Here is a 26,542-nt window from a genome sequence, read left to right as displayed (position 1 = left end):
ATAGGAAACTAACTTCAACCCTAGCTGGTGCAGCTTAATGGACCGAGTGCCGGCCTGCAAACCAGAGCACTGCCCGTTCAATTTCCTGCCAGGTCAGGTGCCTGGGTTGTGTGGCCAGGTCCCCAGTAGGAGGTCTTTGAGAGGCAACCACACATTGATGTTTCTCTCCCTCACTCCTTCCCTTACCCTCTCTCTAAAAATAAATAAAGAAAATCTTTTTAAAAAAAGAAACTAACTTCAAGAGACCCTACAAAAACAGATTAAGAGGGAAGACAGGAAACCAAGGAGATGGGAACACCTCAGGCTCAGACAGCCACAGCAGGAGGGCTCTGAGAGACTGAAAGACCAGTAAGTAGACCAGTGTGACTCAGCGAGGTGTGGAGGGGGAGGGGCCAGCCCTGGGCACCAGTGGGTGTGGCTCCGCCCTTCCCACCTCCGAGCCATGGGAAGCCAGGGTGCTGGAGGGTTGCTCCTGGTGTAGGCCTCCTACATAGTTCTGCTGCTACCACTGGGGACAAGCCACCAAGACTCAGAGACCCAGAACTTCTTCCTCTATTAGTCCAAGAAGATCCAGGGGAAGCCCCTCTCTCTGGATCTGCCCCCTACATTTCCACACAATTTTGAGGACTCGTAAGTCTTCCCTTGCCCAGTCTGGGCTCACATTCAGTGACCAGACAGTGAACCCAAGCAGGAGCTTCAAGAAAGGGCAGGGTCCAGAGCCCTAATGTAGAGTGATGCAGCCTCTGCCTCTTACATTTTCTAGCTGCGGAGGATACAGGCTTTGGAGAGGGAACAGACCCTGTGGCAGGGGTTAGAGCTGCTGAAGTACGGCCAGGCCTGGTGTGAGGACCAGCTGAGGGAGGCACAGCAACAGCAGCTATGTGTGTGGGGGGTCACTGGTGAGGTATGGGGTTGCCCTGAGGTGTGTGGGATGGGGAGCAGGGACATGGGGACACAGCCTGACACCATCCTGAAAAGGAGAGAGTTAATGGACAGGGGTCGTGAATTAGAAGCAACATTGTAATAACAGTAAATGTTATTACAGTGCCAGTAAATGTTAGGTTGGCTTTCATTTTGGGGATTGGAGACTAGTCTGCATTCCATTCAGATGGTAGTGTTTGGATCCCTCATGACATGGGCAACTGGCCTGGGTTACTCCAATGGGTCAGGGATAGACAGGGCATATCCATGAAGAAAGATGGTAACGTGTTACTTGAGGGGATGGAGGGACTGAACTGTTAAAGAGCTGGAGTGGGGAGTATTGGGTTTTCCCACCTGTCTTAGAGGGGTATTGGAATGAAAGGATCCAGATGAAAAAGAGGAATGGCCTGTGGTGATGGAAAATAGCGGCAGATGGACCTCAGGTTTTCACACTGTCAGCCTCCAACTCCTCCTTTAGGATTTTCTAACAGATTTACTTATTTAGTTAGTTTCTTTTAAAATTTTAAAATTTATTTACTTTTAGAGGGAGGGGAAGGGAGGGAGAAAGAGAGGGAAAGAAACATTAATGTGTGAGAGATATATTGATCCTTTGCCTCTCGCACACCCTCATCTGGGAACCTGGCCTGCAACCCACACGTGTGCCCTGATTGGGAATTGAACCAGTGACCCTTTGGTTCACAGGCCAGCATTCAATCCACTGAGCTACACCAGACAGGGCAGATTTCCTAACAGATTTAGACTCAGAGCCTGCAGGTCCCCAGTTAGCCCAGATTTAAGAGGTGAACATCTGTTTGCAGAATCTGATTCAGGGGAAGGTGAATTTATTGTTTTTTGGGTGTCCAACCTGCGACCTGTGGGCAACATGCAGGCTAGGATAGCTATGAATGTGGCCCAACAGAAAATCATACATTTATTTTAAATCTTTTTTTTTTTTGCACATCAGTTTTCGTCAGCGTTTGTGCATTTAAGGTGTGGCCCAAGACAACTCTTCTTCTAGTGTGGCCCAGAGACGCCAACAGTTTGGATACCCCTGGTGGGAGGTTGGAGTAGAGAGGAGATTGGAGATTAACACTGGTTTGAACGAGAACATTGAATATCCCTCCCTGTTCTCCCAGAGTCCCTTGAACAGGCTTTTTCCTGTTTCACCAAGAATTGGAAGGGAGGCCAAGGAAACGGAACTGATGCAACGACAGGTAAACTGGAGGGGAGGAGGGGGAGGGCAGAGCACAGATGTCCGGACTGTTTCTCTTCTCTTCTCCAGGAGTTGTCAATGCAGCAGAAAGAGGTCATTCAGCCAAAAGGGGAGATGGCTCAGCCAAGCTTCCCCAAGGGGTGTAGGGGCCCTACCAGTGTTTAAAGCCTCCTCTCATCCCCCTCACTGGTGACAGGAGAGGATGAGTCAGAATCTTCTTATTCTGCCTCTTGACTCAACAGCTAAATGGCTCCAGGTTGTGGGTCAACTGAAGTCTAAACATCTTGGTGTGAAGTTTCTTCTCTGCTCCTGAAAGTTTTCATTTCATCTTCTTGGGATCTTACGCCCTCACCCTCCTGTAGGATGTGCATACATTATCTTTCTTTGATAAACACTCTGGGGAGAAGATGTGTTTATTGAAACATCCATCAACTTTAAATACAAAAATAGAATAAAAGTTCCTCCAGAATTTCAAATACAAAACTATATAAATAACACTTTTTGGGCCCTGGCTGGTGTAGCTCAGTGGATTGAGCACTGGCCTGTGAACCAAAGGATCATGGTTCGATTCCCAGTCAGGGCACATGCCTGGGTTGCAGGCAAGTTCTTAGCAGGGGACGCAACCATACATTGATATTTCTCTCCCTCTCTCCTTGCCTTCGCTTCTAAAGATAAATAAAATCTAAAAAATAAAAAACCCCATTTTTTGGTACCCTTTTACCCTCCTCCCTACCTTTGTCTCTTCCCCTCCCCCTGAGCTTGGAAGAGCAAGAACAAATAGTGGAATAAAGATGCTACAGAGAAATAGAAAGCAACTTCCCCAATGAGTCTTTGGTTTGGTTCCCCAGGGTTAGGGAGATTTTTCATTATGGGAAATCTATTACCCTCTATCTCGATCTTGTTAAGAGAAGAGACAAGTGCATGAGAAAGAAAACCTCCAGCCTAGGCGCCCCCAGGGGGACTTACTCATTTCCCAAGAAATCCTATTGAGTGGATAGAGACAGCGATCTGAAGCCCAGGCACTGAACAGCTGAGTCAAGGAGCAGAGCCCAGCGGGGAGGGGAGAGGAGAATCTGAGGGCCAATTGGAAGGGGCCAGAGGTAGGGCTTAAAAGTGTGTACTGGATCCTCAGCCAGAACGTGTGGGAACCAGAAAGAAGCAGGAGGGTTCAGAAGCTTCATGTGGAGAGGTTGGAAGTGAGAGCGAAGCTAGAGTTGACAGATGCTCCAATATCAAGATCCTGAGGGCCAGAGAAGCTGGCGATGTGAAGGGCTGGCGGGCGAGTTTGGGGGGATCCTCAGCCAGGAAACCGGAAGGTCCCCAGAGCTGCAGAGGAAGGCGGGTCCCAGGTCTCCCTAGCCCCAGCCACCTTCCCCAAGTGCCTCACCTCCCAAAGGGCCCGGACCACATTGCCAGGCTGGGGGGCAGCCAGATGCAGGACGCCCTTCCTCCATCCTGGCCAGTCAGCTCCAGAGAAGGACTTGGGGGTAGCCAGAAGCATGGACAGAAGCGAGGCTGTGACGAGACCTTGCTCATGGGCTTCCCTGGCCTCCGAAGGCACTTGGCCCAGCTCAGCACCCCGCGGACCCATCAAAGGATTGACGTGGAAGATGTGAGGCAGAGGATGACTGGGGTGACCTCTAGAGTCCAACCCTGTCACTTCTACCAGCTGCAGGTAGAGACCCGGGGCAGGGGAGGGGCGGGGAGAACAGTGCTCTGCCTGAGATTCTGAGACAAAGAGAAAAGAATGCTATGAATGGCTTTCAGAATAGGGGTTCCTTCTGGGGAGTAAGGATGAGGAAAAGGGGTTACCTCTGGGGAGTGTTGATGGGAAGAGTCAGAAGGGAGTTCTGGGAGGCTGGAAGTCTTCTAAATCTTGAACTCAGTGATGGTTACATGGGTATATTGTATGAAATCCACCCAGCTGCATACTTAAGCTTAGTGCGCATTTATGTAAAATATGTATATTATAACTCAATAGAAAGTTAAATATATTTAGAATTTTATAAATGTAAAATTAATGAACAAATTGGGGTTGGTGGGGAATAGATGTGCCTGCAACTGGCTGAGTCAGGGGGCAGAGGCCAGGGTGGGGGCCATTCTCCATCAGGATCCCAAAGTCTAGGAAGGTCTGAGTTGAGAGAGGTAAAGGCAGTCAGAGACCTTCCCCAGATGAGTATGACTGACATTGCTCTCTGAGCTCTGCAATCCTCCCTCCCCACCACCCCCCCTCCTCAGGGATATCTCCATCCTTACTTTGCACTCTCACTAGGGGGGTGCCCTGGGCTGTGACCTGAATCTCCCAGGTCCTTGTCTATGGGATCATTCATGGTCACCATCCAGAACTGTCTAGAGCAGCAGGCATGACCTAGAGACCCCTGGACTTCCTCCTGGCCCTGGGGAACCCCTGGGTGGGAGTGGGGAGCAAGAGATTGTCACATGAAACAATGTCTTCCCTTAGTACATTACTCCGCAGTTCCCATTCTCAGTTCTTCCCTCCGCCTTGAGGCACACACGTGGAAGTATCTGCATGGTTCCTGATTCAGAAGCTGCCGGCCTCCCCGTGGGTCCAGACTGCGACCCTCTGGAGCAGTCCATCCGCACTGAACACAGTGGCCTCCCAAGCACCACAGCAGGAGGTTCCAGGGAGCAAGGATGGGCAAGACCAGAAAATGGGGAGAAGATAGGGCACGGAGTGAGGTGGGAACAAAGATAGAAAGAATCTCACATCTGGAAAAGGGATACCAGTAAGAGAGGGGCATAAGACCAGGGATGAAATTATAGCGAATGACAAATTTGGAGGTGAGGGGTTAAGGATGAGACAGTCACTCCTTTTCTCCCCCTTAAAAGGTGGCAGGACTTCCTGTGGTGGCCCTGAGGACAGAAAATTGGAGCCCAAGGTTGGGGGCAGAGGGCCGGTACTCACTGAAGAAGATGGGTAGGCACGGATCTCACAGATGAACGTTCTTTTCCTCCCTCTCATGGGAGGGACAACTGGCAACACAGCAGTGGGAGCCGTTCCCTTCCTTCTATGGGAAAGGCATGCAGTGTCACTCATCCCTTTAGTTCTGAGCTGAAAGCACGGGTCCCTCTGTACCCTACACTTACCAGGTCAGCCATACTGTCCCCAGCAACAGCTGGGGATGTGCTTATCTTTGGTGAAGATCACCTCCCCTCCAGGGACCAGGGCTACCATGTCATATGGCTCAAAAACACAGAGGGGACAAGACCTCACGAGCTCGGCCCTGACCCCATAATGGGTCTTCAGTCACAAGAATATTACCTGTGCCCAGGAGGGAGGCCAGTACTTGAGGTGCCCAAGTACCATCACCATCACAAGTGAGGATCTCCTGTGCTCCAACTTTCCACATACCTCACCGTGAGTGGTAAGGTCTCCGTCTACCCTCTGGCTACACAAGGTCTTCCAGTAACACAACCCCCAGCCTTCAGTTAGTCATTGCCACACTCTTGTCACTGTTATAATGACATCCACAGGGTGGTTTATTGGCAACTAGATCTCCAGTTCTTCAAATGGTTTCTTGGAGGCAGGTTCAAACACAAATTCAGCATCACTAAGGGTAGTGTTGCTACCCTTTTAGTATTGTGAAAAGAATCAGGAAATGTTAAGCACGCTGTACCCTTCTCCCACCCGTGCCAAGGCTTAACCACCATAGTGTGGTGGAACCCTTGTTACGAGATGGTTGTCACAGGGCCTCTTGCATCCCTGGGTGGCTAACACTAGGTCTCCCACAGGCTACGCTCACTCTGCCGTGTCGGTCACGAGTCAGGGACTCCACCCGGTTGGTGAGAAAGGTATCTGTGGGGGAGGCATCAGTGACGACAAAGATGTCTGAGAGTGGAGGTTTGTGCAGCAGGGCCAGCTCGCGGGGAGGGGAAGGACGGGTGTGAAAATAACAGGAGTAGGAATGGGTAGGGCAGAGGCGGCAACGTGGCCCTTGAGTGAAGCTAGTGGGACCAGGCTCTGAAGGTGGAAAGGGGCGGGGCCCCAGGAAGGCTCTAGCTGGCCCCCCACACACACACCTGTGGTAGCACCTGGAAAGGAGGGTGGAGAAGAAGGGAAGCTGGGAGGGCAAATCTCCAGGACTGACAGGCTCATCTCAGGCTCATCTCCACCCCACAAAGCTTGGATCTCACTGAGTTTTGCCAGAACCTATCAGGGTCACTAGTTGTAAAGACAGGACCAAACCCTGAGGAGAAGGAAAGGAGGCTGAGCTGCATGAGGAGAGGGCTCCCCTCATTCATCCCCAGGCAAGAGGCTTGCTGTACTCTTGGGCTGGACAAGTACTGAAATGACAATATTCCCTTATATTTATGTAGGCAGGGCAGAGGCTAGGTACTTCCGGTGGGAAAGTGGACCTCATGTCCTTAACAAAACTGCAGTACTTCCTGGGTCCTTTTGGGAATGCATATAAGTATAAAAAAATAACTGGGACCTCAGTTTCCTTATCAGAAAAGACAGAAAAATAATAGTACTTACCTCAGAAGGAATTGGGAGGACTAAAAGAGTCAGCTTTGTAAATCTTAGAAGAGTGCCTTGACACATAAGTGACTGAATTTTTTTTAAAAGATTTTTATGTATCTTTATTTTTAGAGAGCGGGGAAGGGAGGGGGAAAGAGAGGGGAGAAACATCAATGTGTGGCTGTCTCTCACGTGGCCCCCACTGGGGAGCTGGCCTGCAACCCAGGCATGTGCTCTAAGAATTGAACCTGTGACTCTTTGGTTCCCAGGCCTGTGCTCAATCCACTGAGTTATACCAGCCAGGGGGCGTAAGTGGCAGAATTCATTATTCACTTACTCATACCTTCATTAAATATATGATAAGCCCTTATTCTATGCCAGCTACTATGACATTTATGCAGACATGTTGGACTCAAACCCTGCCCTGAGGGAATTCTCAGTCCTATAAGCATTTTGTCTGATAATCATTTCAACCCTGGGAAATAGACAGGATAAAGCTAGTAGTGACCCAATTGAGGCAAAGAGAAGTTATATGATCGACTTAAGGACACATAGTAAGACTGGTTGACCCAGGCTAGATCGTCTGACTTCCAATTAGTCAGGAAAAGGAATACCATGTAAGTATCTGTCTCAGACACTTTGCAGAGGCCTGGACCCACCAAACCCCTATTTTCACCCCAACCTCTGTCTGTGAGAGGTAGAGAGAACTGAAAATGACTTATTAGCACTAAAGCCAAAGAAAGCAGAGGCCACCCACCTAAACATGGGTCATGATGAAATTCAGACGTGAACTGGTGCCTTTTCAGAAGCAGTGGAAGAAGTGCCCAATTGCTTCCTGTATACACACAGGTACCTGGGAAAGGCTCACTCAGGCCCACTGCCCATCGGTGCCATTAATCCCTTGCCTTGGACTTGCCTTCCCTCCACTATCCCAGCCAGACCACAGCTACCTGGGTCATGGAAAGGCACCAGGACATAGTGGACAGGAACTGTGGGGCTGCCCTGTTGATGCTCCACAATGTGGTGAGCCTGGATTTTGGCAGCGTTGATCTCCTTGCCCACACTGCCCGTGGTGTCCAGGACAAAACTGAGACTGGAGGCTGGGGTGATGTGCAACGGCCTGGGGAGAGTCACAGTGAAGGGTCTGCACATTTGTCCCCCGCCCCTGGTTTCTCAGCTCCCTGAGGAGCACCTAGGGAGCCCATGTCCAGGAGGCCACTCACCTGGAGAAGTCCTCTGTCCCAGGCATCTTCACAGGAGGCTAAAGGCCCGGATGGAGGCCAGAGGGGCCAGTTTTGCAGCCTGGAGGTAGAGCTTGTGGGAGGGGGAGAAGCCCAGGGCTGTGCAGTCCTTACTGATGCCTCTCTGTGGTAGCTGGGAACTGCTCTGGTCAAGATGGCCCCCATGGCTACATTTTCCTGGGCTGGGAAAGGGATCTGGAGGGGAGAAGTAAAAAACTCACTGCCTCCTAAAAAAATGGGGTCCTTCCTGACCTGGCCTGACTCTCTGTGCTCTGCAAAGGATCAGCAGGAAGTGACATTCTGTGGAGGGCCAGTCTGGAGGGGTCAGTCACACAGCACTGATGGGTCCTGTGAGCCCTCTAGTGAGTCCCCAGAAGCTGCCCTTGGGCAATGAAGAAGGCTTAATAGGTGAGAAGCTGCTCTCTATCCCTCCCCCAACAAATCACAGCACCTCAGTGGGCAAATCACCCACCCAGTTCCCAATGTTCTCTCCTTCTTATAGGAAGTGGAGCAAGGACCTACAGGACTGAGATCCCTGGGGCCTGGGTCAGGGGAAAGAAGGTGACTTTCTCCCCTTCCTTCTGAGGGCTTTCCTGTCTGGTACATGAAGACTCGGGTTGGGGGGCGGGGATGAGTTCCAAAGTAGCCAGAAGGGAGTGTAAAACCCAGCAAATTCCTGGGGTAGCTCAGCCCCTCAAAACCAGAGCAGGTAAGATCTCCCACTGTGAAGAGAGGGCAAATGTCTAGAACCCAAGACTCTGCTGCCCCAGCCCTTATCCCTATCCACCCACCTTCAGCTCTTCCTCCCAGCTAGAACAGGGTGAAAGCTCATCGGGAGCTTTCGTAGGTACACTCCCAGGCGCCCTGGAGTTCGGAGGCTGGTGGTAAGACTGAATATTTGAGACCAGGACTGTGCTAGAAAAGCTAGCAGTGTGGGAGCCAGCCCTACAGTGACGTGCCCTCTGTGAGCTGTGACCAGGGAGTGCATTTATCATGGACTAGAGGCAGCCTGTGGTGGTTGTGTAGTGAGGAGGTTGAGGGGACTGAGAGAAAGCTCCATGGGATCTAGTGGTGGGGAGGAAGCCATGTGAAAGACAGAGAACTCCGTGAGGTCTGCAGACCTGGTCCTAGCTCTGTCCTTCCCTGTGTGACCTCAGGGAAGCCACCTAACTGACCTGGCCTTTGGTTAAACTGGGAAGCCTCACAGGTCACTCCAGAGATGAAGTGACGTTACCCCCAGTGTGGCCCTGGGATGTGCCATGGTGGCTGCGTGGATTGAAAAGAGGTGGCTCTGAGGGCTCCTCCCTACCCACTGGGTCATGGCCTCATGGCTGCACCTTGTGTCAGGCTCGCCAGCTCTTGCGGTCACCAAGGAGGTAAGGGTGTGGCTGCTCCTAACCTAGTTCCGCCCAGTTGCTGTGACTAGAGATGGTCCCAGGAAAAGGAGAGAAAGAGAACATGGCACTTGTCTGTTCTCATGGCCTCCAGCCCTAACTCTCCACTCCCTCACTGCCCACCTGAAAACCTTCCCCCTCCCCTACTACTCCTGTCAGACACCCCAAGGCCCCTGCACTACTCTTCTGGCCCCACCCAGCCCTGTTGCCCAGGCCAGAGCTTTACTGGGCGGGGTGGGTCTCCCCACATTTCCTTCCATCTCACTCAGAGCCCAACCAAAGGTCGTTCAGTGGCCACCTAGGCCCACTTCTGACCTTAATGCCTGCCCGTTGCCCTCAGTGCTCTCCAGTGCAGTGGCTTCCAGCTGTTCCCGTAGGAAGTGCTGCCACTGCGGAGGTGGGGATCGTGGAGTAGCCTTGGTGGCTTAGCAAGCAGTGCTCCAGTCCCTTCTAGAGGCACGATCAAGAAGGTACCAACTGGGAGACAAAGTAGTGAAGACCCCTCTGACCATTACCCCACCTCTTTTCCTACCTGCAAGGCACGGAGAGCTGCCCCAAGGCACTGGCAGGCTGGGTGTGGCCAAGAGCTGTAGCCACCACTGGGGTCTCCTGCAGAGCCCAACCAGGCGTGTGCCCCTGGCCCAACTGCTCAGCATCGATCGAAGTGTAGGTCAGGGTCATTCCTGAAAGTTGGCAGGAAGTCCTGGCATGAGGCATGAGACACATCCTGCACTGGCATGAGACACCTCACCTGAGGCTGCCTGGAACTGCCAGGACGAGGACTCCAGTCCAAAGTAGGAGGCGTCTCATGGTGAGAATGGTGTGGCCCTGGAAGAGTAGGAGGGAACAGGGTCTCCAGGGAAGCCTCTTGGATTGGGCCATTGCCCATGTTTCCTCAGCAACTGGCACTCAAGTCTGGGTGTAGAAGGAATGGGGAAGGGGGTTCACCTTATGAGGGGTAATTCTGGACCTTTCTAAGGGAGAAGGACTCCTGATTTCAGGACCAGGGTTCCTGGGTGTTGTTGCTGCAGGGGTAGAAGCAACGGCGGGGTGGGGGGGGAGAGGGTCCTGTCTTTTGGCAAGAAAGACTCTCAAGTAGTGGTCCCAGGACCCCCAAGGGGTTCACCTGGGATGTGACGGGACCCAGGGATACTCACAAGGAAGTCCTCAAGACGAAATGGGGGCCAGCCTGGGGCCAGCTGCTCCAGGAAGAGCTGCAGAGACATTGAGAGCTGTCTCCTCACTCAGGTCCTGAGTGATGGAGCCAGGGGCAGCCAGGAGGCTCCCGATGTTGGGAAAGAAGGCAGATGATGTGAGCAGCAGCACTGAAGGGCCCAGGTGAGATGCATAATGGGACATAGAGCCAAGGGACTGAAGACTCTCAAGGGAGGAGGAAGGAGCAGCAATTTCAGGGCAGGCCTGGCTGTGTCCATGGGCACCTGCTTGGGCCCCTTCTACTTTATCTTAAGCACCTTAGCTGCCCCAGACCGGTTTCCTGCCCGCTCCCTCTTCCCAGACAACCTGAGGGCCTTATGGACCACTCAGGACTTGTACCTGCAGGAGGGGCCCCAGGCTGCTCCCCCAGTACCCGCCCCCTCACTAGCACAGGAAATCCCCCCTTCCTGGTGGCTAGGTCTTCAGGCAGGGCTGCCAGGTGTGGTGTCCCAGGGCACCAGAGTTCTCATTAACCTAAGTGGGACTGAAGGGGAGGAGGAAGGGGGGCCCAGTAGGGTGCCGCAGGACTGCAACATCCTCTGCCCCACACTCCTGTACTCACGCTAGTCCCAAAGCAACAGTAGCAGCCAGTCCCAGGATGGGCTTTCCCTGGCTCTAGCTGGGAGGTGAATAACAGCCAGAAGGGAGCAAGAAGCACAGTGACTCAGGCCTGGCTCAGTGCCAGGGCCAAACGCAGGCCGGTACACCTCTGCCCAGCAGGGTCTGGCACCCTTGCCTGGCCTGCAGCCTTTGAGGATCCAGAAACCCAGCCTCTCAGCACCCCTTTCCTGGCCCTACCACACATAAAGACAAGAGATGGTTTTGTGGCAAAATATTTATTGCTGCCACCCCCCTGATGGACCACTGGGGGTTGTAAGGGTTGAAGTTGGTGTATCACAGCATCTTCTGAAATAGGGCGATGGCCTCGTCCATCTTCCTAATCTCTGCTTCTGTCTGTTGGAGCTGGGGGTGGAATAAGGGGTGATAGGTAGTGATGACTGAGGCCTAAGAGAAAAGAGCCCCAAATGCTCATGAAGGCAAAGGGATCAGAGTTGGAAAGGCAGTTGAGGGCCACAGACAGAAAGCAATTAGGGGACCACAGGCTTGGCTGGAACAGTCCCCCAGATTCTCAGCAGTCTCCTCACCAGCACCACCCTTCTCCTTCACCATCAGTGGACTTTTAAATCTTGCCTTTTCCCAGAGTGGTCAGTCCCCAAGAACTAAGGAGCCTCAGAACACAGGTGCCTGCCCCCAAAGGCCCAGCCCCAGACCCTACCTGAGGGGCAAAACAGAGGTTAGGAACACAGGTTCCTAGACAGGCATTTAACCTTCATTTCTAAAATGGCCAGAGTAATCCTGCCTGCCTGGGCAAGACTACTAGAACCCAGTGAGTGGTGCCTCTGGGCCCAACTGCTTCACCAACCTTGGCGTAGTTTACCCAGTACTCCTGCCTGGAGGGCTCCCTGGCTCTCTGTGCTCTGAGCCCAGCCCCAGGCATGTGGGAAGCTATGTAGGGTGGGCCACGAGGGGTGTGGCTGGAAGGCGGGGTGACTGGTTCTAGGCCTGCCTCCATCTTTACCCTACTGTGCCCCCTGCCCACCTGCTCAAGGGGGCTGGGCTCCAAGCTCCCCCATGAACTGCTTGGGGCTGAGCAGAATGCAGCCACAGGACTGGGTGCGAGATGCAAGGAATGGGGAAGAGAACGCCCACCAGCACCACACACCTTGGCTTTGTCTGCCTCCTGGACTTTGACGGGCACCTTGACTGGGTAGCCCATGGTGGCACGGCGCTCTCGCAGACGCTGGGCCTGCCGCTGCGCCTCACCACGCCTGGCCTGCAGCTTGCCCAGCTCCCGGGCCGGGTCTACCAGCCCCTGCAGCTGCAGATGGACGGAGCAGCGATCAGAGGCCAAGGCCACAGCGCAACCCTGGGGTGCAGGAGCCCCCAGTGCCAGGACAGCCACCACACCTGCGCTGGCCAGTGCCTGCACATAGCCCGACACTGATGATGCCAGGGCACCTGTGGCCTCATCGGCCACTTCCAGGAAACCTGTCAGGGGAAGAAGGAAGGTGAAGTAGCCACATTAGAGAGTGGGCACGGGGGCAGTGGAACGGGGTAGCTATGGATCCTTGAGGCTCACAGTCAGGCCAGATCCGGATGAGGTTGTAGTCGGCACGGAGGGAGCGCACGGCTCGAGTGATGCTCAGGGCCAGCTCGAGGGCAGCTTCTGCCTCGAGGTCCTTCCAGGAGCACTGTGGGGTGAAGGAAGGGGTAAGAAAGCCTGGGGGGTAGGCTGCAGCCCCGTCCAGGCCAAACCCCATACCTCTGAGGGTTCTGGGTAGGGGGTAATGCAGAGGCTGGGGGGTGCCTGTGGTGTCCGCCGGGGCAGCCTCTGGAACAGCTCCTCTGTCACAAAGGGCATGAATGGTGACAGTAGTCTCAGGCCAACATCCAGGCAGGTGTAGAGGGTCTGGCGGGCACATTCGGCAGCCACCTGGTCCACCCCACTCAGCACAGGCTTTATGCATTCCTAGGGGATAGGGAGGCACGGGGCTCAGGGCTAGAAAGAATCCAGCCTCCAGCCCTCGCTGAGCCTGGGAGAGGGATCTGCTGGCTCAGGTCTCATGGCCAATCACTGGAAAAGGCAGGCCCAGGGCTCTGTTGCCCATGCCCCACTCGGACCCTCCTCACCAGATAGACATCACAGAGCTCATAGAGCCAGAAGCTGTACTGGGCAGTGGTGACAGCTGGGAAGTCGTAGGCCTGGAAACCTTGGTTGCTGAGCCTCACAGCCTCAGTCAGCCGACTGCGGATCCAGCGGTCCACCAGGCTCTCACGGCCTATAGGCTTGGGGAGAAGGGCACATCAGCCAAGGCCCACCATGTGCGGGAGGCACAGGTACCCAGAGGAGGGAGCCAGAATCCACAGAGGCAGGAACCATGGGCAGATTTGCATTCCAGGAGCCTAATGGCCCTGTAACCCTCTGCCACCCTGCCCCCACTACATGAAGGCGCATGGGGGCAGGGGCTGTAACCCTGACACATGGGCCACACCTGACGCCAGAGTGGCGGGGGTCCAGCCTGTGGGTGCTGGTCACTTCACATCTACAAGGTCCTCACCTTGGAGGTGGCTGAGGGCACGAAACCCTTGCCAAGGCCACGAAGGGCAAACTTGGTGGCATTCCAGAGCTTGTTGCAGAAGTGGCGGTACCCCAGTATTCGGTTCACGTCCAGGTTGATGTCACGACCTGGGTGCAGTGAAGTGTGTTGTCCTCAGCACCTCCCTTCCAACCCTCACTGAGGGCAGAGGAGAGGGGTGGACTCGTGGGAGGAGAAAGGACACAGCTGAGAGACTTGGGGGCCCTACCCTGGGATGTGTAAGCACACAGTCCAAACCGGAGGGCGTCAGTGCCACACTCAGGAATCCCCGCTGGGAAGTCAGCCTTCTGCAGGAGGAGTTGGAGCAGAGTCCTGAGCCAGGCCCGCCTTCCCTCTGCCCACTTTCCAGCCCTGGCCACCCTTCATACCTGCCCTTCTTTAGCCCTCTCCACTTCACTGGGATCCAGGTTGCTTTTCAGTAACTGGTCATGGAGGCCCTGAGGGTGAGGTGCAAGGGGTCAGGAGGTTGTGGCTACAGCTCCGAAGCCCTCTATGGCCTGGCCTAGCACCCAGCCATACCTGTAAGGAGACTCCATGGATGACATCCAGAGGGTCGATGACATTACCCAGAGACTTGCTCATCTTCCGGCCATGTGCATCTCTCACGATGGCATGGAGGTAGACCTGAGGCAGGGTAGGGGCTTAAGGCTGCACTTTCCTGCCAGACCCCACTGCTCTCCCAGGGCCCTGCACCTGGTCTGTCCCATTCTGAACCTCAAGTCCCTCGGTGTCCCTGCCAGCCCATTCAGCACCTTCGTGGACTTAGAGGTGCTGCCTCCTCTAGAAAGCCCAGGCACAGAAATCGCTGAGCAGATCCTAGGCTCATTTTCAGTCCCGACAAACCCACCACAGTTGCCCATGGCCCCTGCCCTGTGTCCCATCCATGCTGAGCCTGAGCTGTGGCACAGGAGGGTGGCGGAGGTGGGGGACTGCGGGAGAGGTCTCAGCAGGCTTCGCACCTCTCTGAAGGGGAGCCTGCCGGTGAGCTTCAGGCCCAGCATGACCATCCTGGCCACCCAGAAGAAGAGAATATCATGGCCCGTCTCCAACAGTGTCCCCGGGTAGAACACACTCAGATCTTCTGACTGGAGACAGAGTAGGATGTTACGGGGAGCCAAGCACCCACCTCCAAGACCCCCACCCAACCTGGGCTGGCCTCAAAGACGTACCTGGTTGGGCCAGCCCAGAATGGAAAAGGGGAACAAGCCAGAGGAGAACCAGGTATCCAATACATCCTCATCTGAAGGAAGCCAAAGATCAGAGGTCAGAGGGGGCAGAGGTGAGGATCAGAGGCCCAGCTCTGCCCTCCACCCTCTAGGTCCCCCCTACCCCGGCCTTGCCTTGCTGGAGACTGATCTTGTCAGGGGGCACTCCAAACTCCTTGGCTGCCTTCTCACAGGCCTCGGCCTGGCTGCGCCCGCTCACCCAGTACCGCCCATCAGGGTCCTGCCACGGGTGGAGTGAGTACCAGGGGGGCATCCCTGCCCTGTCCGACCCCCACCCAAGACCCAACAAACCACAGCTCCCACGGATGTGTGGCATTCCCCTCTGGCCTGGTTCTCACCTCCCCAGGGGGTACAGCTGGGTCACTGACAGTAACAAAATAGGCTGGGATACGATGGCCCCACCACAACTGCCGGGAAATGCACCAGTCCCTGCCAATGGTAAGAAAGGAGGAGTCGGGGTAAGGAGGTGCCCTGGCCTGTGCTCAGCTCAGTCCCTCACCTAGTCACCCTCTCAACATCAAGCCTGACGCACCGGATGTTGTCCATCCAGGCGTGCCATGTCCGCTGATGGGCCTCAGGCAGGATGCGGAGGTCACCCCGAGCCACGGCAGCACTGGCAGCCTGAGCCATCTCCCCACAGCGCACATACCACTGTGGCCGCAGCAGAGGCTCCACCACGTCTTTGGACCGACTGTAGGTACAAATGGGTGTGGAGGTTGGGTGAGGAGCACCCTGAGGAGTGCCCTTCTCTGGCCCCCACACTCACTTGCAAAGTGGTACCACCATGGGGTTGTCCTCAATGCCACGGAACAGTCCCCTCTCCTTCAGAGCTGCAAGTACTGCCTTCCTGGCCTCAAACCTGGGCATGCCCTGGGTGGGAGACAGGCCTCATTATGGCCATGCCTAGGTACCCCTCTGCCTCCAGACCTGGCCTCCACACCCAGGCAGTCTCACCAGGAAAGGCGGCGGCACGCTGATGAGGGCCCCTCGGGAGTCCATGATGCTGATGGCCTCTAGCCCGTGCCTCTGTCCAACCTCATAGTCGTTCTGGTCATGAGCAGGGGTGATCTTCACTGCACCTGGGGTGACATGGGGGTGCCGGGGCCATGAGGGACTCAGTGGAGTCCCTTCTCACACACACCCCCTTTGGCTGAAGGATGTGGCTCCCAAACCACCCATTCCCCACTTCCCTAAGACAGTCCCCTGAGAGCCAGCCCAAGCCCTCCCTATTTAGGTGAAGTTTATTTTCTTTTACTTGAGGGAAGAGACATGGACGGATGTGCCTTGTGTGCCTTCCTCTCCTCACAGGACAGACAGACAGTCCCTTGCTCACCTGTGCCAAACTCCATGTCCACGAAATCATCAAAGAGGATGGGAAGGCTCCGAGACAGGAACGGATGGATCACGCTCTTTCCCTTCAGGTGCTGGGAACAGAAGGAGACCTCACAACTGCACAAAGGGCTGAGCCCAACCCCCTCCTACCCAGGGCTGACTGTCCCAACACCCAAATTCTCACTTCAGGGCTAGAGAGGAACCCTAAGATGACTCTCTAACCCAATTTCCTTTCCTCAGCTAGGGGTCCCTTCAGTCAGCACTCTCCCCCAACTGCAGCAGCACCCTCACCGCACCTGGTATCTGGGATCTCTGGGGTGCACGGCTACAGCCACATCTCCCAGCATCGTCTCGATCCGAGTCGTTGCCACCACCACCTCCTCATCACTCTCTGAAGTGACAGGCGATGCTGTGATCTCATCGCTGGCCCCTTCTTGCTTCCTATCCCACCCAGCCCAGGATCCTGGTACCCCTGGCTCCTACCTGAGCCTTGGACCTTGTAAGCAAAGGAGATGAGGACCCCAAACTCCACCTTTTCCTTGTAGCCAGGCACAGAGAGGAGGGTGCGACCTGTCAGCTCCTTCTTATCCACCTGTGAAATGGGTATTAGTAAAAGTAGCCCAGGGCCTGGGGCCAGGGGTGGAGCTGGAGCGCGCCCGGGGCAAGGGCACACCTCAATGTCGGAGATGGCAGAGTTGAGGGTGCAGGACCAGTTGACAAGGCGGGTACTGCGGTAGATGACCCCTTCCTCATGGAGCCGGACGAAGGCCTCTGTCACAGCTGCTGACAGTTTCTAGAGTGGAGTAGGGGAGTCGGGGGTGAGCCTAGGGGCCCATACACTTTCCAAGGCAGCAGGGTCAAGTGAGACTGGACTGTCTGGAGTCCCATTGCCCAGCACTCAGACCCCTTTGAGGGTTGGTGGGGAGAAGTACTTTCCCTGGGGAGAGGAGACTATGGGAACACAAGGACAGGCAGCAAGCCTGAAGATACTGGAGATGGCAGGAAAGCCATTCAGCCGGGGACAAGTGCCAGTGCAGAGAATCTTGGGGAGTTCAGGCTCCAGGGGAAGGTGAAGCCCCATGATATGGAGGAATGTGGACTCCTAAAGTTGGTGATAGGGAACACAAAGGGTCATGACATGGGGTAAGAAATGACATTTGCAGCTGAGGACTCAGTGATATCCTGTGTGTGGGCTCCTCCCTGGGGGAGGGCACAGCCTGTACTCTCTCGTCTGTGGGTGCCTGACACTCGGGAGCATCCACATGCCATCTGAGCCCTGAGACCCCTCCTACTCACAGGGTCCATGGTGAAACAGGCTCGATCCCAATCCAAGGAGCTGCCAAGCTTCCGCAGCTGGTGGTAAATCCGGTCCCCTTTCCTGGAAGTGGACAGGCAGATGGATCAACATTAAGGCCAGGCTGCAGGGAGACAGCGGTGGCTGATGGGGCAGGATGGGGATCACTCATCTTCTGAAACTGACCTGGGCCCTGAAGCCACTGACCCTTAGCCTCTGTGAGAGGCACATGAAAGAGATTTTAACTGGACAGGGCATAGGGAGGCAGGGTCGCTGCACACTCACTCCTCCTTCCACTTCCAGACCTCCTGTAGAAAGGCCTCGCGGCCCAGCTGGTGCCGGTTTAGTCCCTGCTCTCGCCAGAGCTTCTTTTCCACCACTACCTGAGTGGCAATGCCTGCGTGGTCACAGCCAGGGTTCCACAGGGTGGTCTCCCCACGCATGCGATGCCTGTGGGAGGTAAATGTGCTGGTAAAGCCTGGTGCCTAAGGAAGAAGGGGCTTCTGGGCAGAAAGTCAGTGGACTCAGGAGAGAAAATGGCAGTGAAGAGGGGTCCCAATACTAAAATTACAGTCTGGGGGAGCAGATCTTCAAGGAGAGCCAAAGCAATTTGGCAAAAGAAGAGGCTCCTGCCCAACTAGACAGCAAAACCTATACGAAAGTTATAATTATTCAAACAATAAATGATAACATAGGAACAAATTTACGGACTAAAGAGAAGAAAACAGTGACTGGAAATAGATCCCAGCCAATTATTGCTCAGGGGTGTCACTTCATATCAAGATGGAAAAAAAAAACAATTAAAAAATGTGTTTGGGATACTAGCAACTTAGTTGAAATCTCCCTATTTCCCCAAAATAAATTTTAGTCAGATTAAACCTCCCTTTTTGTATATGTGTGTATATATGTGTACAAACATGCACACATACATGTATATATATAAAGCGCCCTGGCTGGTGTGACTCAGTGGATTGAGTGCAGCCTGTGAACCAAAGGATCATGGTTTGATTCCCAGTCAGGGCACATGCCTCGGTTACGGGCCAGGTCCCTGGTTGGGGGTGTGTGAGAGGCAGCCAATTGATGTTTCTCTCTCTCTTTCTTCTTCCCTTCCCCTCTCTGTACAAGTACAGAGTAAACAAAATATTAAAAAAAAAACAACTATGAGAAAAGCCTCAGAAAATGACATAATTTCCTAAGACAATAACATAGGTGAACATGTGTATCACTTTGAGACAGGAGAGACATCTTTAACCAGGCACACAAGATAAAGTCTAAGAACATCAGTGAAATGACTACAGCAAAACATAAAACCTCAGAACGTTAACACATCTCAAAAGCAAGTGATAGCCCTGGCTGGTATAGCTCAGTGGATTGAGTGTGGGCTGCAAACCAAAGGGTCATAGGTTCGATTCCCAGTCAGGGCACATGCCTGGGTTGAGGGCGGGTGTCCAGCAGGGGGTGCACATGAGGAAACCACACATTGATGTTTCTCTCCCTCTCTTCTTGTCTTGCCCTCTCTCTAAAAATAAATAAGTCAAGTCTTTAAAAAATAAAAAGAAAATGACTGGAAGCTAGTAATGTTTTAAGGAATTAATCAGGAGCTGAACTGGAGAGTAAAATTATGGGTCTTCACCCCCTGCAAGTACAGAGGTATGTGCGGTTCCCTCCAAAGCCCTATGCTGGGGGGGGGGTCTTCCTTCCCTTGCAGTACTAGGTGCGTTAAGGTGGGGAGAGGAAACCATGGCAGAAACACAGAACGCTCTGTTCACACATTTTCAGTGACTCATCAAACTGTGTTATATTCACTCTTTATAGTCTGTTTACCCCACTATGTTCAGATCTCCTTTGGGGGAAGAGACTGTGATAACCACACCCTCTTGCAGGTAACAAATAGAAATGTTGTTTACGTGCCATGAAGGATATGAACATTTCCTGAACTTCAAGTTATTGTTGTATGTTACTATTAAAGTAATTAAGTATAAGAAAGATAAAAATATTTTTCCACTAGAATTATCTCTTGGGGATCATATAAAATTAGCGAAAAATAAATCAAGGTCATGGATATTTGTAAAAATGCACTATTCACTGCTGGAGGAAGAAAAACATATTAAACTAATTTTTATTTCATTTTTATAATTAATGTCTTACTGGTAGAGATATTTAAAGTTTTATTTCACATGCTATTTTTGATTCTAAAATAATGATATAATCCTGGCTGGTGTGGTTCAGTGGACTGAGTGCCGGCTGGCCTGCGAACCCAAAGGTTGACGGTTAAACTCCCAGTCAGAGCATATGCCTGGGTTGAGGGCCAGGTCACCAGTTGGGAGCCTTCAAGAGGCAACCAATGTATGTGTATTTCATATATCAATGTTTCTCTCCCACGTTCTGCCACCCTTTCTATCTCTCTAAAAGTAAATAAATAAAACCTTCAAAATAATGATATAATCTATTCCATTTAAGTAATGGGAGTTTCTAACATCTTCATTAAATCATGTCCAATAGAAAAAAATGTTGCTATCCTATGAATTTTGTAAGAAGTGTTAATTCTATTCTCATGTAAATAACTTGGCCATTGTACATTACATATATTTAATAAAACTCTTTTTCCAGCTCTCAATTCCTTGCAAAATGCCAAATATATTATACCTCCAAGTGCCTACAACAGTGCTGGCACACAGTGATATCCTGAAATATTTTTTAATCAAATTAACTTGGTAAGTAGAATAAAACTTAAAATAAATAACCCTGGTTTACACATATTAACTGCTGTATTAAAGTGCTTTTTTAGCCCTGGCTGGTGTGGCTCAGTGGATTGAGCCAGCCTGTGAACTGAAAGGTCACCAGTTCAATTCTTGGTCAGGGCACATGCCTGGGTTGTGGGCTCAGTCCCCAACTGGGGACGTGTGAGAGGCAACCATGTACGATACTGATGTATCTCTCATGCACTGATATTTCTCTCTCTCTTTCTCCCTCCCTTTCCTTCTCTCTGAAAATAAATAAATAAAATCTTAAAGACTTTTTTAAGGAACTTGTCACCTAGAATATTAAACTTTACATCTGTTAACTAATCAAAATATTGACAGTGGGGTAGGCTTATGGGGGGGAGCAAGTGCTAGAACAGAGGGAAGTATTTACAACATGTAACAGAACAATACCCAGAATGTGTAAAGAATCATCCAACAAACCAACTAAGAAAGAAAACAACAACAACAAAGAATCAGTAGAAAGAAGGGCAAAGAATAGGTATGTAAAGACCGTCCACCTAAGGGCAAACAGGACTAGTCCAGACACAGGAGGAGGCAGTGCTCATTGGTAATCAAAAATTATAGAGATGTCATTTTTCTGCCCATCAGGTTAGCAAAATGAAAATAATGTCCAGAGTTTGTGGAAACTCTGTGTATTCCTGGGAAAAGGAATACCCTCACAGAGAATTCATGGAGGTATAAGGGAATAAAGCTGTTTTGTAAGGCAACTTGGCAGCTTCTATTTACACTTAACATAGGCATACCCCTCTGATCTAGCAGTTCCACTTCCTGGTAGCTAGGCTAGAGAGTTCCTTTCGCATGTGCTTGAAAAAGTACGTGCAGACATGTACATTCCAGCAAGATTTTCAAGAGAAAAACTAGAAACAACAGTTAGTTTAAAAAGTGACTCCATTACGGTATAGTCGCACTATGGAAAACTACAGAGTGATGAAAGAGAATGAAGTCAGTCTCTGTATAACAAGGAAAGATCCGTAAGGCAAACTATTAAGTATAAGAAATTGAAGAAAAACATTATGGAAAAGAAAAACCCACCCAAAAGGAAAACCATAAATTTCTATGGAGACATGTACATGTAAGTAAATAGATAGGAGAGATCTAGAAAGATCCATATCAAAGTGGCAACAAAGGCGAAGTCTTGGGAAAGAGTAGGTCTGGAGGGGAATAGTCAAGGAGACTTGAAGCTTTAAATTTCTTTCTTCTTCTTTTTTTTCCCCAGGTTCATAATTTATTGTACAAATTGAGTATCACATGATGAGTTGACATTAGCTTCTCCAGGCATGGGAAATTAACAGATGAGGTACAGTTTAGAATCCTTTTATGTTGCTTTCACAGCTGGATTTTTTTTAAGCTTCAACTTGAAGTATAAAACCAGCAAAGCAAGGCCTCCATATGTGGCCAGTACACAATTCATTCGACCTGTGAGAGTGTAAGAGTTGAAATATTTTTTGATACCAGTGAATTGGAATTGGGCATCAGCTTCTGGACCTGCCATGATTTCAATCTTGCAGAAAATACGAATTCCGCAGACAGTGTCCTTCAACCTACGGAGCTACTCTCTGAAGCTTTAAATTTCTTACAAGAGTATTTCACATATTTCTTATTTAATTGAAAATAATGTTATTTCTAGAAAGAGAAAAAAGTCTGCAAGATGGGGTGCTGATTGTTTTTACTAGGGGAGGATGCTAAGTGATCACAGAGGGATGGAGAAAAGTGGACTAGCACCAGGGGGCAGAGCTGACAGCCAATATGGAAAGAGAGAGGCTGGAGGGCCCCCAAAGAGAAGCAAGCAGAGGGAACCAGTTGGGAGAGGACAGGAGCTCACCATCGGGTCAGGGAGTCCTGGATGGCATTAGTGAGTGCGTGGCCCAGGTGTAGAGAGCCTGTCACATTTGGGGGTGGGATGCACATCATGAAGATGCCCCGTGGATTTGGTGCTGACACACTGGAACGCTATGGGGGAGGAAGAAACGGCACATGTCAAAGGTGTCAAGTCAACTCTCCCAGCTTCCTCCCGCTCCAGGCTTGGAGCACAGTGCCCACTCACTCCATATTCTGGCTTGAAGAAGCCCCGTTGCTCCCACCAAGGGTACCAGGCTGCCTCCACGTACTGAGGGCTGTAGGAGTCAGGCATAGGGCCACTGACATCTGGGGGAGAGGAAGGCAGGGATCAGTGCTGAGGCTGGGAGTAGCTGAGACTGGGATGATGGGCCAGCAGAGAAGGGCCTGGACCTCTGCAAACCTTCAACAAGTAAAGTGGTAGGAGCAAGGATAAAATAGGAAAGGGGTAAAAGGGAAGCAGCAACAGCTGAGGAGGGTAGAGATGGAGGGTGGGGGGTCCCTTCCCCCTTCTAGTACCTTTCTTTTCCCCAGGTGGGGTTGGGAGGTCATAGGTAATGACCCCAGGATCCCGTTTCTCCCTCTTCTCTGGTTTTGGTTTCTTCTGCTTGGGAGGGAAAGATATAGGCCCAGATATCAGTCCCCACCACTATGGCACCAACATCCTGTCCTGTTCAGCTCCATCCTTGGTCTCTCACCTGCCCTGGGGGTGGCTGCTGTTGTTGAATCTTCTGCTTCTGTTGAAATTTCTCTAGCTTCTCCCGTTTCTTTGCCTCTTTCTTGAGTTGAGCAGGTGTCTTTGGAGGGGCAGTGACATCAGGCCCTAGTGAGAGACACAGTAATCCAGACTTAGCCTCCTGGGGGCCCTCTGTGAAGGAGCTGCTATATCTAAAATGGGCTATTTCAGCTGCCCAAGGGCTTCCCAATGCTGTCCTCCCACCTTGCCCTCCCGCAGACCCTGGCCCCAGTTATTCTGTCATCCTAAGAAAAAAAGTGAGATGCACGAAAGACCCCAAGGAACCCTTCCTCGCCTACCCTCACCCTTCGTTACCTGGCTGTTGGGAGGGAGGCCTGGTCCCTGAGTACAGAACCACCTCTCCCAGAACAGCCCGGAATTCTGGCTGCTGGACACAGCTGATAAACCAGCGAGTGACATTACCCCAGATCTGGCGGGCAGAGGGGTCCAGCACCTGGGAAGGGGAGAAGAAATCAATTATCTTAACCTTACAGTGAGGTCTGAGGGGGGTCACCCTCATTCTTTCCAAGGCCCTAGTGACTCACATATCGGAAAGGCAGCAGCAAGGCTGTGACAGCTGCCAGGTCCGCCAAAGTGGGGGCATCCCCAGCCAGGTAGGTGTGCAGCCGAAGCCACTCTTCCAAGGGGCTCAAGGCCCTTCCCAGGGCCCCCAGTGCAGCCTAGCAGGAAGGAGAAAAGATGAGACAGGTCTTGGCCTCCTTCCACTCCCACAAATAATGACCTTTGAGAGCAGTTTTATTTTCTTAGAAACGGTTATAACAAAAAGAAGCCCTGCTAAACACTTACTGTGTGTCAGATGGAATATATTAAGCACAGGCAGTTAAAGATAACATGACGCAATATAATAATTGTGTCGATAACATTTATTGAACACCTAATACGTGTCAGGTACTTCTGTAAGAAATGAGGAGAGTACCTGAACAGATGGGGCCCCTGACCTGGTGGAGTTTACATTCTGATGGGAGACATAGTAAGTGAGTAAATAAGTAATACATTATCCCACTTTTCCTCCTAAAGTAGTATGAAGAAAAGTCAGGCTAAGGGGAACAGGGGATTTCAGAGAAAGGACCTTCATTTTATATCTATCTGTCTGTCTGTCTTTAGAGGGGAAGTAGAGAGGAAGAGAATCATCAATGTATGGTTGCCTTTTGTGCATCCCCTGCTGAAAACTGGCTTGCAGGGAAGCAGCCTGCAACCCAGGCATGTGCCCCAACTGGGAATCAAACCGCGGTCCTTTGATTTGCAGGCCCGCGCTCTATCCACTGAGCTACACCAGCCAGGGCAGGACCTTCATTTTAGATAGCACAGTCAGGATATGAGGGAACCAGCCAGGGCCTAAGTCATATATTCATTTCATTCATTTGTTCATTCAAAAAATACTAAGTATTGCCCTGGCTGGTGTAGCTCAGTGGATTGAGTGTGGGCTGCAAACCAATGGGTCACCAGTTCGATTCCCACTCAGGGCACATGCCTGGGTTGCAGGCCAGGTCCCCAGTGGGGGCCAGGTGAGAGGCCCCCCTCTCTTTCTCCCCACCCCCATTCCCTTCTCTCTAAAGATAAGTAAAACTTTTTTTTTAAAGAAATACTAAGTATCTACCATGTATTCAATACATGATGTGTGATAAGGACCAGGAGATACAGCCCCACTCTGGAAGGACTTAGTTACAACCTGACGTGGTTTTCTCTCTCCTTTCCCTTACTTCCCCTCATTTCATTTCTCCTTCCTCGTCACTCAGCATCATCCTCTATCCTGGCCCTACCTGCCTGCCTCTCTTCATCTCTCTTTCACCCAGTCTTTCCCTACAACTCACAGTAACTTCTACCATCGGTTTCAGACCCTCTAAACTTTTACTCAGACACTTTAAAGTGCCTGGCACTAAACTACGGGCTCTGCACTTCTTTTAATCTCAACATCTTCTCAACACGAAAACTAAAGCTTTCATAAACAAAGGAAGACTAAGGTTCAGTGAGGTTACCAGGTAGCAAACTGGGACTTGATTAATCTTTTCCCACATCTGACACGCTATCACCCTATTTCATTATCCATTCCAACTCTTGCTTCCTTCTTCTAAATCTTCCCCTCCATCTTCTCTCTACTCACCTCGGGATCCTGGACAGAGCTGCGCAGTCCCAAGGTGGGCAGTGTTGCTCCACAGGCAGCTGGTATCAGCTCCGTGTCCGCGTAACTGACCCACTGTTGGACAAGGGCAGCTGCCTGGCTACCCCCGGCGCCCCCCAGGCCTGCTGGCCACAGCAGCTGGGCCACAGCTGTGGCCCCCCACACCCAGAGCCCACCGGACCCCTGCTCCAGGGCAGGCATGCGGGGCGGGGGAAAGGGAGTCCTGCTGGCCGGAGGCGGCTGGAGACAGATACGGGGATGGGCTCCTCCCCAGCTCGGTCCCTCCCCAGCCTCCCCGTAGCGCGCGGCTATGAGGACTCGGAGGCTGGGGAAGGCATCGGGGTGAGGGGAAACATAGAGGATGGACATGGTTACACAGGGCTCCGAACCAGGTGGAAAAGACCTAAGGGGAGAGAGAGAGACGGGGAAGACTGAGGGACCTGGGATCCTACTTCAGTAGACAGAGGACCCTCATGAGGCTCCTCTACTGCAGGCCCCCGAAGCCCCCAGGACTGGGTGGGGATCTGATTGGGCCTCAAGAGCCGAAGGTTTGGCTCTCCCAGTGGCGGTGCTGGTGGGAAACTTCTCATGAGCGCGGGCCCTGGGTGAGAATGGGAGCGCCAAAAAGACCCTCCGAGTCCGGTAGGACACGGATTCAGGCCGCAGGTACCTACTGCAGGGAAGTGCTCAGACAAGCCCGGCCTGCCCCTCGCAGGCAGGCACCGGCTGAAGCTGGATAGGCCCGGTGGCCAGAATGGTGGGCGGTCCTTCCGGTGACCCCGGCTCACTGCCTAGTCGGTAGGCACCCACGTGTTGACCCCTTTGTGACAGCGTTTCCGGCCCACAGGTCCTGGGGAGGACAGGGTGGCTTTACCCTGCCTGCGTGCGTTGGGCCACCCCACAGGGCACTAACGTGGGGAAGGGGGTGGCTCCTAGCCCGCTGCGCTCAGGAGGGACACACGGAACACAGAACAGGGGCACACCCGGGACTGCCCTACCGCTCCTTTCAGGCACAGCCACGGGCACCCAACGTGGGTCCTCAGGCCTCAAACCGTTGCCGCGGGCGGGGGAGGGCAACGCCCCCACCGGAAGCAACCGTAGAGGGTGTTGCTGGGCCTGGACGACCATTTTGCCAAGGCTTCTTGGCCAGCCCCAACCTGGGCCTCAATTGCTCCTATTTTGAAAAGACGGAGTTTCGCTTTATGGCCTCCAAAGCCCCTTAATTCAGAAAGCTCTCATCTGGAATGGGAATGAACGAACAAAGACAACTTGCTCTCAACCCCACCAATAAAAATTCTCGGTTGCTTGCATTTATCTGCCATAGATATCAAAGTGTGCTGATTTGGCTGGGTTGAGGAAGAAATCCAGCAGCATCAAATACATCTTAGTGTCGGTGCTTGCATTTATCTGCCATAGATATCAAAGTGTGCTGATTTGGCTGGGTTGAGGAAGAAATCCAGCAGCATCGAATACATCTTAGTGTGTCATTTAACATTGTCACATTATGAAAGGACAGTAGGCACTCATTGTAGGTAGTCTGAGCAATAGGCCATGTAGGTAGAGACATGTTCAGCAAACATGGTATAGTTTA

General features: G+C 52.2%; 4 protein-coding genes across 6 annotated transcripts; 1 reads left to right on the top strand and 3 right to left on the bottom strand.

Moving 5' to 3' along the window:
• The first annotated feature begins 442 nt into the window (after positions 1 to 442).
• On the top strand, positions 443 to 2,280 carry SAPCD1 (suppressor APC domain containing 1). Its single transcript, XM_053667436.1, is given in 6 exon segments — positions 443 to 556; positions 764 to 899; positions 979 to 984; positions 1,663 to 1,757; positions 2,072 to 2,135; positions 2,204 to 2,280. Coding segments are annotated over 6 exon segments (492 nt in total).
• Positions 2,281 to 3,035: 755 nt separating this feature from the next.
• VWA7 (von Willebrand factor A domain containing 7) lies at positions 3,036 to 10,692 on the bottom strand. The gene is given in 23 exon segments (XM_053667435.1): positions 3,036 to 3,120; positions 3,319 to 3,431; positions 3,434 to 3,460; positions 3,522 to 3,803; positions 4,161 to 4,265; positions 4,318 to 4,334; positions 4,391 to 4,449; positions 4,451 to 4,541; positions 4,637 to 4,747; positions 4,750 to 4,788; positions 5,239 to 5,276; positions 5,278 to 5,348; positions 5,350 to 5,417; positions 5,886 to 6,019; positions 6,235 to 6,295; positions 6,298 to 6,342; positions 7,565 to 7,734; positions 7,807 to 8,071; positions 9,786 to 9,909; positions 9,911 to 9,976; positions 9,978 to 10,054; positions 10,376 to 10,470; positions 10,472 to 10,692. Coding segments are annotated over 23 exon segments (2,280 nt in total). The 5' UTR covers positions 10,609 to 10,692.
• A 598-nt stretch (positions 10,693 to 11,290) lies between these two features.
• VARS1 (valyl-tRNA synthetase 1) lies at positions 11,291 to 25,739 on the bottom strand. 3 transcript variants are annotated; one of them, XM_037151400.2, is made up of 30 exons: positions 25,622 to 25,739; positions 24,934 to 25,354; positions 23,357 to 23,491; positions 23,127 to 23,265; positions 22,774 to 22,898; positions 22,595 to 22,682; positions 22,284 to 22,384; positions 22,062 to 22,189; positions 17,760 to 17,924; positions 17,477 to 17,558; positions 16,854 to 16,973; positions 16,664 to 16,772; positions 16,477 to 16,571; positions 16,182 to 16,272; positions 15,803 to 15,927; positions 15,615 to 15,718; positions 15,381 to 15,539; positions 15,187 to 15,277; positions 14,963 to 15,068; positions 14,792 to 14,862; positions 14,582 to 14,707; positions 14,142 to 14,246; positions 13,991 to 14,059; positions 13,831 to 13,909; positions 13,584 to 13,711; positions 13,156 to 13,311; positions 12,788 to 12,994; positions 12,605 to 12,716; positions 12,188 to 12,513; positions 11,291 to 11,427 (listed from the first exon to the last, which is right to left on the bottom strand). In XM_037151400.2, exons 2-30 carry the CDS (start codon positions 25,318 to 25,320, stop codon positions 11,359 to 11,361), a joined length of 3,798 nt encoding a protein of 1,265 aa, XP_037007295.2. In that variant the 5' UTR covers positions 25,321 to 25,354; positions 25,622 to 25,739; the 3' UTR covers positions 11,291 to 11,358. The 3 variants fall into 3 exon arrangements, with proteins under 3 accessions (XP_037007295.2, XP_037007294.2, XP_037007296.2); XM_037151399.2 differs by having other exon boundaries at positions 25,626 to 25,739; XM_037151401.2 differs by having other exon boundaries at positions 22,595 to 22,679; positions 24,934 to 25,739.
• LOC119053731 (ATP synthase membrane subunit K, mitochondrial-like) lies at positions 21,425 to 21,809 on the bottom strand. The gene has a single exon (XM_053667485.1). It carries the CDS (start codon positions 21,729 to 21,731, stop codon positions 21,555 to 21,557), a length of 177 nt encoding a protein of 58 aa, XP_053523460.1. The 5' UTR covers positions 21,732 to 21,809; the 3' UTR covers positions 21,425 to 21,554.
• Positions 25,740 to 26,542: the final 803 nt, after the last annotated feature.

This window comes from Artibeus jamaicensis, unplaced genomic scaffold (assembly GCF_021234435.1).
Source record: "Artibeus jamaicensis isolate MK-2021 breed Jamaican fruit bat unplaced genomic scaffold, CSHL_Jam_final contig_469, whole genome shotgun sequence".
Taxonomy (NCBI): domain Eukaryota; kingdom Metazoa; phylum Chordata; class Mammalia; order Chiroptera; family Phyllostomidae; genus Artibeus; species Artibeus jamaicensis.
This window is presented reverse-complemented; position numbering and strand designations above follow the sequence as displayed.

Excerpts from the sequence above, each read along its gene's own strand:
- VARS1 (XM_037151400.2), bottom strand. The coding sequence starts at position 25,320 with ATGTCCATCCTCTATGTTTCCCCTCACCCCGATGCCTTCCCCAGCCTC. Across the intron at positions 16,773-16,853 it reads CTGCCATCTCCGACATTGAG|GTGGATAAGAAGGAGCTGAC; the intron begins GTGTGCCCTTGC and ends CCCATTTCACAG. Across the intron at positions 13,910-13,990 it reads AGAGGGCTAAAGAAGGGCAG|AAGGCTGACTTCCCAGCGGG; the intron begins GTATGAAGGGTG and ends CTCCTCCTGCAG.
- LOC119053731 (XM_053667485.1), bottom strand. The coding sequence starts at position 21,731 with ATGGCAGGTCCAGAAGCTGATGCCCAATTCCAATTCACTGGTATCAAA.